At 43.0% G+C, this 18,147-nt stretch overlaps 1 protein-coding gene across 1 annotated transcript in view; it reads left to right on the top strand.

The window, feature by feature from the left end:
• Nucleotides 1–18,147, top strand: part of efnb1 (ephrin-B1) — a 60,226-nt gene that overhangs the window by 33,106 nt on the left and 8,973 nt on the right. Inside the window, exon 3 of the mRNA XM_034223181.1 lies at nt 12,747–12,839. Coding sequence (XP_034079072.1) covers nt 12,747–12,839 — 93 coding nt within the window. The remainder of the gene's footprint in view (nt 1–12,746; nt 12,840–18,147) is intronic.

The raw sequence follows: 18,147 nt of genomic DNA, 5'->3' as shown, positions 1-18,147 counted from the left end.
TCAAGAGAATTTAGCTTGACTGAGCTCAGGATATATTCTGCAGCTGTCCCAAACTCATGTGTGTTGTCAGAGCTTGTACCAAGATGGATTGACATTATCCTGAAAGGAAAGCTTCGTGTTTTAAAATAAATACGTGTTGTGTTTGGCGAGTTGATGATTCTGGGGTGATGGAACAATTTTACCTCCCGTTCCAAACCCACAGGTTCAATTTCGTTCCCTCTTTCCATTCCTCTCTCCCTTTTTTCTCCTGCAACTTAATCTCCCTCTCCCTGCGCCTTGCCATTCCACCTATTTTCTCTCCTCCTCAGATCTTACACCCCCCCCCATCTTCCTCCTCCCCCCATCTCTCCCGCACAGTGACAGATCCTTCAGGAAATTGTTTCGAGTCTGCCAGACATTTTTGTGTTGTAGCTGTTTATTTGTGCATGGGGGCACGGGGGTCCGGAGCCCCGGCTTCTCCTCGCTCTCGGGCTAGAGGTTAAGCTCCCGAACTCCTTCACCGCCCTGCGCCAAAAAACACTGATCCCCGATCAGTGTGGCTTCACCGTGTAACCGATACCAGGGATGAGGAGAGAGGAGCAGCAGAGAGGATGTAATCAGTGTGTGTGTGTGTGTGTGTGTGTTTGTATATGTGCGTCAGCTGCTGGCTTTGTGTGTATTAGGATGTAATCAGCTGCATTTTTCTCTGTGGTCGGCCGTGCTCTCTGATTGGGGTTTTGGCAAAAAACAGGGGCGGGGAGGAAGAGTGTGTTTCTTTTCCTGCGTCTTGTGTTGCAGCCTGGCCCTCGCAGGAGCCTCGCTGTGGTTTGGAGCTGTGCTCGGGGCTCTGGCTTTTTACACATCAGCTCCATCAGACTCTATTTATTATAAATCTGTCTGTCTGTCCGTCTGCCACCTGGTGCATCTGAATGTGTGTCTGTGTGCATTAGAGCCGCCCAGACTCCCATGTTGGCTGCAGTCAGCTTAGTTCAGGCGTCTCCATGTTAGCAGGTACAGGATGATTCCCCCGGGGTTTATAGGCTAACACATGCACACTCGCACAAACACACGGTCACCGGGAAACACGCAATGTCCTCTTTCTCTCTCTCGCTCTTCATCTCTGTCTTTGTTCTGCCGCTTGCAGATTTTCTTTTTGTGGACAACAGATGGGCTGACATCGGCTAAACAACAAGTACACTCTCTGTCTCTGACATCTCTCTCTCTCCGTCCATCTCACACGCTCTGAAATCCCTCAGTTCAGTCATTAATCAAGAAACAAATCCCGTACATTCATTCATTTTGGCGAGAGATACTGCCTTTCTCCGTTTTATACGACTGTAAATTGAATATCTTTTGGTTTTGGGCTGCTGCTCGGACATAACGAGACATTTGAAAGCATCACCTCGCTCAGTGTGGCATGCTAACGGCTATCAAATGAATTCATAAATTGGAAGAAATAATCTACAGACAGCTTTATTACCCTGAGGCCAATTTTCTCACCTGAGCCATAGCGCGCTCAACGTTCCTTGCACATCAATGTGCCGTTCCCGCTTACTTAGAATACCTCATTGGGTTTGTTTCGCCTTGCCTATTTGCGACTGGAAGTGCCCGAGCCCGCGGTAAGAGTTATTGTTTGTTTGTTTGCATCCCATCTTCGATGAGTGTTATTGTGCCGAGGAACACAGAGCTCGCTGTTGTCATAACTCTCTTCTGAAGGCCAGATTGAAAAGGTCAGTAAAATGAAGCTCCTCTCTCGGCCCACAAAGGATGAATGGACGCAGTGTAATAGCTCCACACACACACACACACACACACACACACACACACACACACACACACACACACACACACACACACACACACACACACACACACACACACACACACACACACACACACACACACACACACAGATGGGCCTTACACACATGTACACACACTTAGATAATGCACACTTTTTTTCACCAGCACTGGAAGCAAGGCTTTTTTTTAGGATATTTTGCCCTCCGCCTGATGGTGTTCGTTAACTTGTTCCAGCTCTGGTTTCCCTCAGGGGGGAGTTTGCTCACAGATTAACTCTTTAGTCAGTCTAGATTTTTTGGAGTCTCATGGCCTTTGACATGGCAATACTATCACCCACCACATTCCGATCCATCCCAGCGCTTCTTTTATCAGCCGGAGCAGGAGCTGATTTGTGGCTCGTGGACCTCTTAGATCGAGCAGGGCGACTCCTCTCCTGAGTCCAGAGTCCCATATCACCTTTGTAGACGACCACAAAGGCCAGAGGAAAGCCGGAGAGGATCGCTTTTATCATCTGGATGGATTTAAGCGAGTGAACCACGGTTCACCTAGTGTGATTATCAGTGCAAATGAAGCACGACGAAAACTTCAATGAGCCTCCTGCTGAGGAACAAGCTCACTAAGACCTTGTGTGTGTGCATCTGTCAGCCGATTACACACATGTAACCTGGCAATACCATTGCCACCCACTAACATGCATGGTACTGGATGTTTAGAAAACATACCTGCTGGGATTTATAATTGGCTATAACATTAACACAAGGGTATTTTAAAGGACATTATAATATGATCATCGGATGTTAATGATATTATACTAATCATTATGCCAAATGCAAACATTACAAAAATGTGTTTTGTTTACTGGAAAGTTACCTAACAAATACTTAAGACCCACTAGATGATAAGAGTTATCTGAATTAGTTATACACCATGTATTTATTTATTTGCTCCTTAAAGGTCCCATGTCATGCTTTTCTGGTTATTACCCGTCCCCTTGTGTGTTATGTTATGTGTAACGGTCTGCAGAGTCACAAACCCTCAAAGTACACCCTGTAGTGAGTAAAACTCTAACACAGAAAAGACCTGTCTGTGCTGCCCCAGAACGCCTCGTTGGAGATTTCTCTTTTTCCATTGTTTTCTTCTTGGGTATAGTGACGTAACGGCTTCCTCACACACACACACACTCAATCTTTTCTCAGCTGAAACTCCGCCGATTTCTCCTCCCTGAGACGGCGGGACGCGGCGAGGCTGTGAGTCTGTGTGTGAGCACACACACAAACTCCCAGCCAGGCTGCGGGTGTGTGTGTGTGTGCTCGGGCTGGGTTTAGCTGTGTCTCGTTGTCTCGCAGATGGCCACTGGGCTCACAGGGGAGGGGGGGGTAGGAGCTCCAACAAGGACAGAGAGTGAATACACATACTATACAGAGATGCTGTATGAGAAACCAATGTGAGTTTGGAAAACTGCTCAATATAAATCTATTCTAGTTTACCTCAACAATGGAATTATGATCGGTAGAAATGGCCATGACATGGGACCTTTAATGCCTTTGCCAAGAAGGTTCTGTATCCTTGGAGATAGTCAATTGACAGTATCAATGTGTAAAATGGGTGAAATAACAGTGTAATATGGTTATAACATGGGTAAAATATGGGTGTAATAACCTAGTGACATGGGTGTAATGCTGCGTAATTATGGCGTAGTATAGCTGGGATGTATTAATGTGTAACATGGGTGTAATAACACTGAAACATGCATATTATATAGGTGTCATTTTACACAATATTTACATGTGATTGCCCATTCTAAGGGATAAGAAAAATATAATTTCCATGAAACTTGGTGGGAGGGTATATCACGGGCCAAGAAACAACCATTAAAATGTTGGATTAGAACACAAAGACCTTTTAACATTTGTTATCATTGCAATTTGCGTAGCCTTGGTCTGTGCTCTCCAAGTACCTCCTTATGTATGATATCCATCACGTTTATTAAAATGCACTCATTATTTCAGTTTATTTTTGATTTATCTTTGAGGCAGCCACTTCTTAATTCCAGGGCAGTTACTCTTAATGTTGTCAAGATACTTGTCTCATTTGCCCACCATTTCTCTGAGCATTCTCCCCCACTCCTCCCAGTATAAATGATGCTTAATGGAGAGTGAAAATTGGATAATACGCTCCATTTCTTTGTGTACAACTTCCGGTATTGTTCTTAACCCTGGGCATACCAAAAGAACACGGCTTTGGTGTGCAGCTTTTAATTTGAAGTAGAAGCAGGAATTTGTCTTAAGAGAAGCTTAGATACATGTAGGCGGATCAGACACTAGTGGTGCTGCTATTTGTTATATTAAATTAAGAACAGGAGAGTAGAAGTCATGCGGACTGACTGTTGATGTGGGCCGTTGGTTAAGAACAGAGCCATTAATAAGTGTGGTGAGGGAAACACTGTGGCCATGATGGGATAATAAAACACTAATGTGGAACTTCCCTGTGTCTGTAACGAGGAGTAAACTCTTTGTATTCATTGTTAGCTACACACACGAGCACACAAGCAAGCCTTATGTACACAAACATTGGTTAAGCACGAGATAAACAGTAACTCAGCAACTCCCACACGAACAATATTAACCTTTAGTGTGTGTGTGTGTGTGTGTGTGTGTGCGCCTCAGTATGTGTTGCATCTCTCCTAACCTTTAGCTCCGACCAATAGGAAGGTGGATGCCAGTTTTTCTCTCTGACCCAGTTTCCCCTCTGCTTATTTCTCCGAACACGCAACATTTCAGCTGCCATTAGTGAAATGATGCACTGTCTGAGATGCTACTTCAGAGGCAAGTGTGTGTGTGGGCTGTGTGTGCTTGCGTGTAGCTCTCAGGGCATGTTTGTCCACCTGGATTTATGTATTCAGGGGTGCTAATGTGTGCGTGCCCACGAGGGCTGTGCTAGTTTTTAAAAATAATCTTCTAATTGATCGGGAGGGACAAACAAAGAAAAATAACAGTCGCAAACGTCTTTTTTCCTTTCTATGGCCGGCTCTGTGCTGTTAGATGTATTCCAGCACAAGTCATCCGAAACGAAATGAGCTACTGCTGGCCACTTTTTCTCCAGGCTGTTTTCCCCCTTTATTTTTTTTAGTCTGCACATGATTTGTGTAAAACTGCTGAGGTTTTTCCGCGGCTGCTGCTCGATGATATCGGTGAAAAGAGCCATTACAGCCAATTAGCTACTCTGTCATTAGGGATGGTTGTGTGGGCTTCTGGCAACTTCTCCACACAACAGAAGCATTATAGCTGAAAAACGCTGCTAAAGTTGAAATAGCTAATATCTAAAAAATAATCCATTTTAGGAACATTGCATTTCTGCAGTCAGCACGGTTATGAAATTAGCATTGGATGCTCCGGCTGCTGTCGTTGCTTCTCATAACTTTAATGCTATATGCAACAGCTTATAGTATTAAAAGCTGTAAGTCCACCTCCCTCAGGTTACACTGTTTTATTGTGCCAATCGACCGCATTCAGAATCCTATGATCCGAAGTCCCCCCGGTGCACACCTGTCAGATTATTTTAGTTTAGAAGCGTGTGTGCACATTTTGAGCACATTTTGTGTATGTGGAGGGAAGATTGTGGGGTGGTGCAGGAGAGAGGTTCAGGATGCGATGTACTCTAAGATGAGTCTGTCTACATCTGTCATGTTAGAGTGTGCTCAGTCTGTTCGTGTTTGAGACGGATGACTTGCTCCGTTGCCCAAGGTCTTCCTGTTATTCTGCGCCCTCTCTCCCACTGATCCAACAGACGGCCTGCATGGTGTGCGTACCTCTGCTTGTTTGTGCGTGGAATTTCCGCATGCGCATACTTTTCCTTTGTTCACACGCAGTCAGGACAATGTCACCCCTCTTTTTTTTGTCTGTGTAGGGCGGATACACAGGGACGTTTTGTGCCGACTCGGGGCGCATAGTTTCGTTTTTTTTTCATGCTGAGTTGGAGATTGGAAAGTGCAGCAGTGTAAAAGCTCTGCCCCGCTGGATTCACCGGAGAGGTGACACACAGACACCCGCAGCTAAATGATGCAGAAGCTCTCTCTGTCTGCTGGCTGTGGGTCTCTTTAAGTCGCACACACTCACATGTACACACAGCGACACTTTGGGAGTTGCTGACAGGTCCTCTGCAGAGGTTAAAAGCTGTCATGAGTAGAAGCTCTGGCCCATGGAAGTCCATAATGCCCGACCTTTGGCTCTGTAATCTAGGACTGTCTTGACTGATGTACAGGGAGCACGCACACACAATAAAATGAAAATTGACATTTGTACCTTTACATGCTGAAATATATCTGCACTCTTTATCCTTCCAAATCGGCCAACACTTAAATGCAAATAAATGTAGGCAAAGGTATGCACAAAGTTGCACAGAGGCCAAAAAACACACAATGAGAGACTCGGGGGAGAGCGTTAGAGAAATGGTGAGTGTTAGTAGGAGAGAAGAAGTTTGGCACACACACACACACAAAATATCCAACACTTGCATATGCTTCCTATGCTTCACAGAGAGAGATCACCTCCCACTTCTTCTTCTTTCCAAACTGAGCTCTCCTCCTCTCAACTCCTCACTTCATCACCTCCTTCCATATTCCCTCACCGGCATATGCCCGCACAGACACCCTCCCATCCATCCACACACACACACACACACACACACACACACACACACACACACACACACACACACACACACACACACACACACACACACACACACACACACACACACACCACACACACACACACACACACACACACACACACACACACACACACACACACACACACACACACACACACACACACACACACACACACACACACACACACACACACACACACACACCCACACACACACACACCAGAGACACAGATCAAGTCTCACTCCTCCCCGGCCTCGCACACTCGCTCGTCTTAAAAAAAAAGAAGAAGGAATCTCCCGCTTCCTCTCCGGCCCCTCCTCACCTCGCACTCCTCTTTCCATCCCCTCTCTAAACACCTCATCCCCCCCACGTACACACACACACACACACACACACACACACACACACTACTTCTCCTCCCTCCCTCACCCCCCTCCCCCCAACCGGCGCTATCCCATAGTGCTCTCTGCTGGAAGGATTTAGAGGTACCCTGTAATTTTGGTGCCGGAGGAGCTCTTAAGTCCTGCCTGATCTTCTGGCTACAACACTGTGGTGTGTGTGTGTGTGTGTGTGTGTGGTGTGTGTGTGTGTGTGGTGTGTGTGTGTGTGTGTGTGTGTGTGTGTGTGTGGGGGGGGGGACTGGGGGTGGGGGGTTGTTGTGTGTGTGTGTGTGTGTGTGTGGTGTGTGTGTGTGTGTGTGTGTGTGTGGTGTGTGTGTGTGTGTGTGTGGGTGTGTGTGTGTGTGTGTGTGTGGTGTGTGTGTGTGTGTGTGTGGTGTGTGTGTGTGTGTGTGTGTGTGTGTGTGTGTGTGTGTGTGTGTGTGTGTGTGTGTGTGTGTGTGTTGTGTGTGTGTGTGTGTGTGTGTGTGTGTGGTGTGTGTGTGTGTGTGTGTGTGTGTGGCCAAGTGCTTACATGTCTGTATATATTTATTTGCAACCATTTCAACTGGGGTTGTATTTGTGTGTGTGCAGCCATGCATGCTTTTTTGCTCGTGTGTGTGTGCAGTCTACTCAGCACGCAGGAGAGGAGCTCCCCCTCTGGCTCTATACTGAAGCAGTGAGCTGAGCAACAGTTGTGTGCAAAGGCCCGCTAACCAACTTAAACCTTGACACCAATGCAGCTACCTGCTCGCTGTATGTGCAGCAAAGCGGCTCCGAGGAGCAGGAAGCACGCGGTGGGGCTGTTAGCGCTGTTACATGAAGATGCTTTATAATAACCTAAACGGGAAAAAAAGCACTGTGGTCAAACATGCAGATGAGAAAATCAGCTGTGTCAAAGCACATTGCTCCAAAACCACATTCATTCTGAACTCAAATTCAATATTGGATTTGCAAAATGCCATGAGAATGTGCAGCACAGACGTCAACGATAGGACTATTTTATTCTGCCTGCCAGGTTTTATTATTGAAAAGAAACCGTTGGTTGAGGCTGTGAGGGCCTAATTCATGTGAGACGATATGAAAAGTCTGAATTAATTTTCCTTGACCATGCCAAACCTAAGCATGGGGAGACTGTGGGTGAGGCAGCGAGCGAGAGGTTGGAGGTTGATTGCTGATTTCCATTACTATTTCTAGGACAAAGAAATGGAGGCTTGATGGGCTTGGACATCTATTTAGATCCATTTCATTCTGCCATAATCAGGCTTTAGCCATGGCCTAATACTGAGGATTAGAAAAGGTTCAAAGTGCAAACATCTAGATCCCCCAGTATTATTCCAGTCTGCCAACCTCACTCTATGTGTGTGCACGTGCATGCTTGCTTGCATGCCAGATCTGCTGGGGAGGGTTATCTCTGGAATCAGGCCCATAAACCTAATCTAACCCTCTCTGTGCTCATTCAGGAGTGAAATATTTTGTGCAAATAGGCTCTCCTTTCCTTCGCCCTACTTCGACTCGGGTGTGCTAATGTAAACAAAACCCAGATAGGAATATCGCAGATGTGAGAAGTAGTCGTTTTCTGTTGTGACACTCTGTTTGATACACAAACCTGACAGTGTGTATCTTCATGCTTTGCCTCAGACGGAGTGTGTGCGGGCGGTTGTCCCCCTTGATGCTAAGTGTAAGTGATCAGAATGTGGTTGTGTCTGTTCATGCATTTAGCTTTTTATTAATTTTTTGGGGGAAATGTAGACATTATTGCCGGTGGTTACTGTGACTACCCAGTCCCTGCTCGGCTCAGCTAAGTGGAAGTCTGAATGCTGTGGAGGTAGACGGGGGGGGGCGGTGTGTGAAAGGTAGCCAATGAATGTCACCTCTCATCAATTTTCTCATTAAACAACCTGCTCTCTGTCTGTCACACGGGCTGTATCAATCCCCCCCCTTCGTTCGGCGCTTTGGGCAGATTTGTCTGCACAAAATCACGCGCGCATAGACACGGGACTGACATCCACACACACGGAATAAAAGCAACTCCCCTCCTTCTCCCCACCTGGGCTGGACAGGAATAATAAGCAGTGGATGGAGATGGGGAATGTATTCAGCAGGACCACCTGAGTGACCTCATTTAGCAGACCTGAGAATAAATATAGACCGCCGCGTCGCACTTTAACCTCCGCTTGTTTCGTCTCGACCAGTCTGCACTGCTTCCCTCACACATCTCCCACTACTCCAGGAGCAGTCCTTCCACTCTACCCTCCAACGTCCTTGTGAAATCCGTTCATATGCAAGCATATATGCATGTAAATGTGCTAGTGGTATATGTGAGGTATTGGAACGGGAGCCTTTGTTGCAAGCCAGCTTTTTCCCCCATGAGCTTTTTCTCTCTTGGCTGATACATTTGTACTGTAGATATTTCCCAACATCAACATTTGGCACCTGGTTTCTCTTATGACTTCAGCAGCTGTAGATCTTTTGTTCTCCCACTCTGCGGCCAACGATCCACACCCACAAAAAGGGCCCTAAATCATCGCAAAAAATACAGCTTTGGAGCCTGACCGCTTTATAAAAAAAGAAGCAACATTCCTTCATGCAATGACCGGTTCTTTTGGTATTCTGGACTTCTGACATGGAAAACGGTTTGCTTCACTAAATCATTAGCAGCAGAATGGGAGTCTCTTTGTTCTTCATCCTGTCGTTGCTTTATCCCCTTGTGTTTTCATCTCCACAGAGACACACAGGAAGACCCATTTCCCCAGTTTCCCTCTTTTCCAAAACACGACATAACCGTCGGCCTTTTAATATCTGGAAATCCAGATTTGGATTAACGTAGGGGATGAAACGAGAGAGAGGGAGGGGAATTGAGTGAGAGAAAGAGGAGATTAAATAAAAAAAGCTGGCAGCGTGTCCTTGTTGTGGAGAAGGGTTATGGGGCTTGAGAAACGTGGCGGGCAGTCATCTTTTCTCCGAGTGAACGCTGACATGATAAATGTAAATACAGTGATATGACTCAAGGGATAAAAGGACAAACACAAACTCAGTCTGCAGATTCACTGCACATTTGTTAAATGGACTCAACAGTTGTTTCAGGAGTGGATTTCCATCTTGAAAAGTGTTTAAAAGATGGATGCCCATGAGGAAATGTGGTAAATATTTGACATGGTTAATCGGATTATGAGTTCCCATCGCTATAGTAAAAGCCTTGAATGATATGACGTCTTAAATGGCCTGAATACAAACAGCATATGTAGTGATCATCTCTTTATAAATCCCGCTCTCTTTGGGTTGTTTACATAGACAGAAGCCTCGAAGGTCCATTTCATTATCCTGCCATCATCAGTAATGCTCAGCCAGCCTTAAGGAATAGTTCATTTAGATGACAGAAGTAAGTTAACACAGAGAAGATTTGCTCTCCCTGAGTGGATATAAAATTCATAGCATGACGCTCTCTCTTAGTCAGATTATTCAAGCGCCTTTGAGCTCGGTCTTCAAAGAGCTCCTTTTTGTATAACCTTGCCCTGGAAACGTAAAAAATTGAAAGAAAAGGAGAAATTGGGCGGAAAATGGCAGGATGAGGTTAGCAATTGTGGCAGCGTCGGGGCCATTCAAAGCTGTGAAATGTTGCACCTTTAAGACTGGAAACGGCCCCGTTCACCTCACTGTCTTTGAATGTTCCCCCTTACAAGAGACATGGTCCCTGCACAGACTTTTCATAAATCATAAGACTCACTTAGCCTTGAGTGTTCACTCACATTAACGTCCCACGTAAATTCAAAATCGCTCTGTAGCTGCGCTCGGCTCGGCTTGGCCCCCTCGTATATATTTCAGTGTCCGGTTTACTCAAAGTCCTGTTGAGTCTACAAGCTGGGGGAATTTGCCAAAGAGCTCCTGTCACAATGTTATCACAATCATTCTCGCGGGTTATCACGTACTCCGGCCACACTAACAAAATGTTGTGGTTCGCCGTGTAATTTAGAGGCCGAGAACGATCTGATAATGTAACATAATATTAGCGCAATTCATTATTTAGCTTTCTTCAATTTCGCCCATGCACAAAGCTGAAATCCCAGAGGGCAACAAAATGTCAACGTTAATAATACTAAGGAATGACAAGGCATGAATCAAACAGAGGAGCCTTTCCGTAGTTCCGGAGCCATATTTCAACACAGCTTGATACAACAACAGTTTGTAGCGTGTAGGACCAATCAGAAAATCATGCCATGGAGGGTATGTTTGTTGATGTTAGCAAATTCCCCTCAGTCCAAAGCTCCCTCTTATTGTGTCATCATTAGATAAGCACCCTCTCCCAGACTATCTCATCATAATGAGGGTGCCATCTGAAGCAATCACCCAGGGAGATGGTCATTGAGTTAAGAGGGAGGGAAGGGGAGGGGTAAAGTCAGATAGAGCAGATACAAAATGAAACGAAGTGAGCGGAAAAACAGGGAGGGAAAGAAAGAGAGAGATCAAGATGGATAATGTGAGGAAGAGAAACAAAAGCATTTCAGAGGAAGGGAGTAAGTTGAAACAGCAGACTAAGCGGAGATGGAGATCAATTGGGGAATTCCAAAATTAGAGCTGCCATCGCACAGACAGACGCACCCTCACACACACAGACACACACACATATACACACACACACACACACATATATATACAACCGCCTTGAGCTAGCCGCTTGATGTTAAGGTCAGAGTCGCACTCTGTCTCCCTAGGTCATTATCATGGGCCCCAAAATAGACAGCCAATTGTGTCACAGTGCCTGAAGTGAATGTGACATTGAAAAAACAACCCTCGACCCTGAGCTACTCGCACAAGTCTGAGCAGTATGCACACTTTAAAGGGTACATATTGTGCTTATTTTCAGGGTCTTTTTTTTTTAATCGAGGCTACTACTAAAATATGTTTACATGCTTCAACATTAAAAAAAGGCTGTATTTTTATCATTCTGTCTGTTTTAATAAACCTGTATTCACCATCTAGCTTTTAACGCTCCGTTTTAGCACCTGTCTGCTTCGATTAGCTCGAGAAAAATAGTTTGGGCTTTTTTGCCTTTTAATAAAAAGATAACTTTAGTTAATTTAGATATTCACTCTACTAGGTAAGCTACCGTGCTGCAAGGGATGTAGCATTATCTAATAGTCCTGCATGTGACATAGGAAGGGGAGCCAAAAATGAACCACTCGTTGAATCCTGTTTTCTGTCTGAGGCAGTCCACAAAAAACTCACCGGGTCGTCCTTATTTAATTAATTATGTGTGGTTTGCATTCCAGGTACCCAAATGTATAAGGATTAGCACTGAAACAAGGTATTTTTTCCCAATATCTCCCCTTTAAAACAAATGGAGGGAAGCGGACAAACACACAATCAAATGTGTAAATGGACACACACGCACAGACACACAAACATTAAGGGAGGCATTTAGCTCTCAGCGCTAACAGCAAGTAATGACACATGTGGCTCTGAGGGAGTAAGCTGCTCGAGGACTTGGCAAGAAGCTGGAACTTTCGCTGGCATGTCTCACTGCTCAAGTATGCACAGACAGAAAACACACACACTCACTCACAGGTCTGACCATGTTGCTCCTCTCCACCTCGGCGCCCACCCTCCCTCAGTAGACTCTAATGTTGTTCCATTCATTTGACTTCACTTTATTGTGTTAATGAGAGTTACCGGTGAGAGGAGCTGGCGGTTGATTGAGGGTGAGAACGGCTAATCACTGGAACAGCTAATCAGTGCTTGTCGTAAATATTGATTAGTTCTGTGCGTTATGGACGTGCTCATTAACCAGTGTGTCATCTTCTCTCCTCTTTCTCCCCTTCTTCTCGGCCCTCCTTTACTCTCCATCACCTCCCCCCCCCCTCCTCCTTGTCCTTCACCCACCTCTTCTTTCTCCGCAATCTCCTTCTTTTCTGCAGCAACCTCCAACGGTACTGTGGAGGGCCTGGAGAATCGGGAGGGAGGCGCGTGCAAGAGTCGAGCCATGAAAATCGTCATGAAAGTCGGGCAAGGTAAATGTGTGCTCACCTCACATGTAGAACACACCACAGAGCCGCTGCCTTCAAGCAATGTTTCACTTTGGTGTGACATTTCCATTTATCGCTATGTGAGCCGAGCTTGACTTTGTCTGCCACCGGCCTCCGATACAACCTGCTCTCAAAAACTGCAAAGTTGTGTGATAAAAGACATTTGCCAAGTGTTATTTTTTTTCTAATGAAATACCCTAAGGCTTAGTGATACTTTAATATGACCATTATTGACTTTTAGTGGTGTTTCATCTTTATGATATGTTAATTGTCTTAAAAATGTTTATTTTTGGTGTCCAAATGAATGCTTTCAGGCAAAATCCAATTTAAAAACACTTATTCATAGCATAGCAAAAGAATGCTGTTTGTTTGAGTTAACGTCAGTTTTATAATTTAATAGGGATTTTGCATACATTTGCATTTAATATGCATAAGTAAAAGTAATATATTTAATATTTAATGTGAAAGATATTCTTGTTGGTAAAGATTTCAGTCATATTGCCCAGCTTTACCGTTTACAACCGTTTTAAAATATAGCAGTAAAATAATAGTACATGTTAAGAATGCATTCAGCAAAAGTGTTACCTCTGCGATCTTTAACTCTTATGTAACGCTATGTAGCATTTATAAACATATAAAACACTTTCATGTCAATGCAAGCAAATATAAGAACATTCTAGTTGCTTTTTTTGTATATTTGTATAGGGTTAAAACTTCCCCCACAAACAGTCCATAACCTGTTCATGAATAGACGATGAATGATTGATCACATGAAATAACAGAGGTGCAATCATATTTAATTATATATGATTGCACAGTTTGGCACATGCCTTCAGGAATTAAGTTCGCTCTGCGTTTGCGAGGGTAAAGAAAAGTATTTATGAATAACCCAAATATTGTACTCAACCATGTTTCTTTTTTTAAATGATACAGTTTATATAAATCAGAATCTTAATATTTCACATTTATAACATTTTATAGAAATATTGTTGCTATAGTTATAATGTATAATTATAACTGTCATTTAATAGCTGTCCACTTACTGATGCTTCACAGGAGGACCTATTATAGGTCCTCCTGTGAAGCTATAGGCTATAGTTGGTCACAAAATGTTATAAGTACTGTTTAAGCACACAACTACTGTACATTATTAGGCTACATTATAAACCATTTATTATTGTGATTAAACTGTTTAAAAATGCTAAATATTGGGGTTTAAATGTATTGAAAATAATAACAGTTTAAATCTCTTTCAAATCAGCAGCTATTTAGTTAGTCAAGATTTATGGTTAAATATATACTGTGAAACAATGTTTCCCATATATTATACTAAGATAATTATTGCTGTAATATCTCTGCTGGTATGTGGCCATTGAAGGCAACATTGGAAATCAATAAGCAGGACTTCCTTATAGACCGCAGCATTGGATTTAAAGGATTTTCGCTTCAGTGTGATGCAGTACCCTGCTAAGTCGGGTATTTAGCAAAGTATAAATCTGCCATCTGGTTACTCTGTCTATTCCCAGTTTCTCAGTTGGACATTTAAAACAATACACAATGTATCGATATCAAGCTGTACAATTACATTTACTTTGACACATAATCGTATCCATATTGCCCATCTCAATTGTTCAAGTGCAGTAGTTTTAAATACATATTTTGATTCACACACACAGTTGTCCACATAGTGAGAACACCAAGGAATAACAAAGAAATAAGAAATGACACCACTTTAGATTGTAAAAGAGCCTCTGATATTTCTCAGCTGTTTTTCTACCGGATTCCCATAAAGTAATCACAGAGTGAAAATGTGTTTGAAATTGGTATGTAAGTGCATAGTCGGAGTAAAATGCTTGAAATAAACAAGAGGGCTTTGTTTAGATATCCTTGGACACAACATTTGGTTCACATCACACGTTTCACTTTTTAGACACAGTTTTATTCAGTATGTGGACGTCTATATCCTGAATCTGACAGGACACAGTACACAGATGTGTTACTCTCTAAACATTCCCCCCATCCTCAGTGGGGTTGTTTTGACCGAATCAGACAGTAACCGCCATCTGAGAGGAACATCTGCCCTCCACCATGATCTAACTGCAGCTACAAAGATGCTTCTCAACAAGTCTGATATAAACTTGCTGAGAAATGTGTGTGTGTCTGCAAATGTGTGTGCAGATATTTGAATGTTGGCTAGTTGGATGACAGCAGTGCGTCCTGGCAGTCGGTGTGAGAGGGGAAGCTAACAAGCTGCTGATGCTAGCAAGGTCTGAGTCGCTACAAATTAGCAGATACAGAGAAATATACCCACAACCACCACGGAAAAACAGACAAGCGTTGCATTATCTTTCCATGTAGGTCAATTTGAGCATCCGACAGTGCCGGATTGCAACACCATCGCTAAATGACAACACGCCTGCATGAAGCCAGGCAACACAGACTTTTTGCACTAAACTATTAACTGAGAGAAAGTAAATCCCTGAACTCGCATTAATGAAAGTTGAAAGGGAATGTCTGATTCGATGAAAGTTCTAGGAAACTTCACCTCATCTCGAATCCTGTTCCTCGACTTCGCCAGAGCCAAGCGCTCATTTCCCAAAACGGTCCGAACAAGCTGTCACTCACAAACGATGTGTCCTAAAAACCCTGTTAGAAAAAGACGATGTTGGCCCAGCTGTTACTACTTTAAACATCTATTTCTGTGACGGAATCTTTGATTTGATAAATGCCCATCTAACCCAGGAACTATTAGAGGAAAGGACGTGGGAAATTAGAGCGACGACAGGAACTTTGATTTAGCTTTGTTCTACTTCTAAGTGAGTTTTCCCCTGAAAAGTTAGAATTAGAGCTGCCGCTGACAATTATTTTCAATAATTGATCAGTTAATTGACAAATCCATGAATTGAAAATACTACAGTTTGCTCAATGTCATTTCTTAAAGCCCAAATGATTGTTACTGAGTTCGGACTTTAAGTACAATTATAAGGTACTTGTTCCTTTCACATTTATCAGACAGCTATCGTTACTACTTACTTAAAATAAATATTGCATAAAAAAACGTACCAGTATTTAACATAAACATTGAAAATATCTAAGATCAAATGTGCTCCACCTTTAGCAACTATATAGCTAAAAATGCTACTTATACATTATTGAATCAGTCGTTAAAATAAAAGTAAACTCTAATAAACAATTACAGGGACCATTTCTCTACAATAAGGACCCTTACCTTTCAAACTTCAACAACATTGAAGCAGAAAACATTTTGCTGGTAATATATATGCATAGTTTGAACTATAACGCAGGACTTTAACTTGTAACAGAGACTTTTCACAGCTTGGTATCGCTTCTTTCGCCTAAGTAATGGATCTCATGTATTAACCATTGGATGACAACCAGGGAACCATCTGACAAAGGAAAGCATTGATTACTAATTAATAGGGCTGGGCGATTTTTTCGGTTTTCACGATTAATTTGCATTTTGACTTTCCTACGGTTTGTGAAATGGCTGAACCGAAAAATCGCGATTTAAAAACATTTCTAGACTCCGCAGATTTGTTTTTGCTTTAAGGGACTCCGTAGTAGCTTACTCTCTCACTTTCCAGAACGCGCCCAAAATTCAGCCACATTGCCTGTGACTACCCGATCTGCAGCTCTGCCCGATCTGCTGTTGTTATGCTGTGTTCGTTATTCTCGCGTCCAGGAGAGAAGCTTTAAAAGGAGACTAAATGGAGTCTCTGAGAAGGTTCAAATGGTGCTTTAATTAAAAAAGCTCTCGTGAGCGAAGGGAAGAGAGCGAGCTCCACCTCTCCAGCTGATATATCTCCTCCGCTGGCTCGCTGTGGGCCGGTTGGCGCTGGGAGCCGGCCCTCCACGTCTCCAATGTTCGTTGTTGAGCATAACAGAGGACTCCGACATTGTACATTAAATATATAACTAAACACGCCTGTTCTCCTCCTTATCTCTTTCATGACTTTTCATTTAATACATTTTAAACGCTGTAATCAATACTCCAAAAATACAGGAAATACTTCACGGCTGGTTTCATTTACGGTAGTTCCGGATGTTGTCTCATACTACTACCCACGTCTGTAAACAAACGTATTCAAATAAACTGTACCTTCATTTAATATTCAGCAATAATAATATCTCCACGTCTATAGTTGTAGTGTTGAAATCAGTATGTTTTGGTGTGCAACACTCCGTGTCATATCGCTACTAAATTCACCTCTATAGTAAATGGTATATTAGCCACATGCTAAATGCTAACCGTCCGGAGATGAAGGATTTTCAGAATAAAACTGGTTGTGCACAAGAACTTCTAGTTTTTCAGTATAAAACAGCATTTAAACTGACGGTATGCGTAACATTTATGATATTAAAACACATTTTACACCTCACCGTGTTTTATTCTTATAGAAGTAAGAAGAGAAGTAATGGGGCAGAAACCCTAATTTTTACGCATTTTTTGCAAAGAAAATATGTATTTACATTTTGCCTTGGTCTGGTTTGTTTAGAAAAAAACAGAACAAAATCGAGGTTTAAATCGAAAATTGTCCATTAGTTAGAAAAAAATCGCGATTTTATTTTTAGGCCAAATTGCCCAGCCCTACTAATGAACCAACTAACCATTCAACTGTAAAAAATAAGCAGCCAGTGAAAAGTCGTTTTTTGCTTAAAGTATTAATAGATTTATTGACCAAATGGTTTGCGGAAATGAATAACCCAAATTTCAATGTATACGTTTGGGTAATTAATCAAACGTTTTCTAGCTTCTGACAAGTGGAAACTGTTGCTTTCTCTTTATGCTTTCTGTTCATACTACATCAGTATTTGCGGCCCTAGAGACTCTACCTTCTGCCGCCACGCTTGATGTTGTTTCACTTAACAAAAAATAAAATGTGGCTCTTCTTGGCCCTGACCTCAGATGCTATTGTGTTTAAGCCACATTTCCTCTGCAGCTGAATGCCAACACTTCCTGCAGCCAAGTGCGAGTCCCCATACTGTGTGTCCACTCGAGCACCTTTACACTCTGCTCTATGGATTATATTTCAGTGACTCATCCTGCATTCTTTGCATTGTGCTTTCTTGCAGCGACACTCCCCTGCTTTATCAAGATGAATCATTGGTTTGTGGGAAATTATGCGCCCTAACACGTCAATATCTAATTGTACTTTAAACGGCTCCTGTTCCGTCTTTTGTCTTTATAAAAAATGTAAAAAGTGGAAAGGAAGTGAAATTGATTGCAGGGGAAACACAGGGGGAGCCCATATTTTATACATCCATCTCTGTT

The sequence above is a fragment of the Gymnodraco acuticeps genome, unplaced genomic scaffold (assembly GCF_902827175.1).
Source record: "Gymnodraco acuticeps unplaced genomic scaffold, fGymAcu1.1, whole genome shotgun sequence".
Taxonomy (NCBI): Eukaryota; Metazoa; Chordata; class Actinopteri; order Perciformes; family Bathydraconidae; genus Gymnodraco; species Gymnodraco acuticeps.
This window is presented reverse-complemented; position numbering and strand designations above follow the sequence as displayed.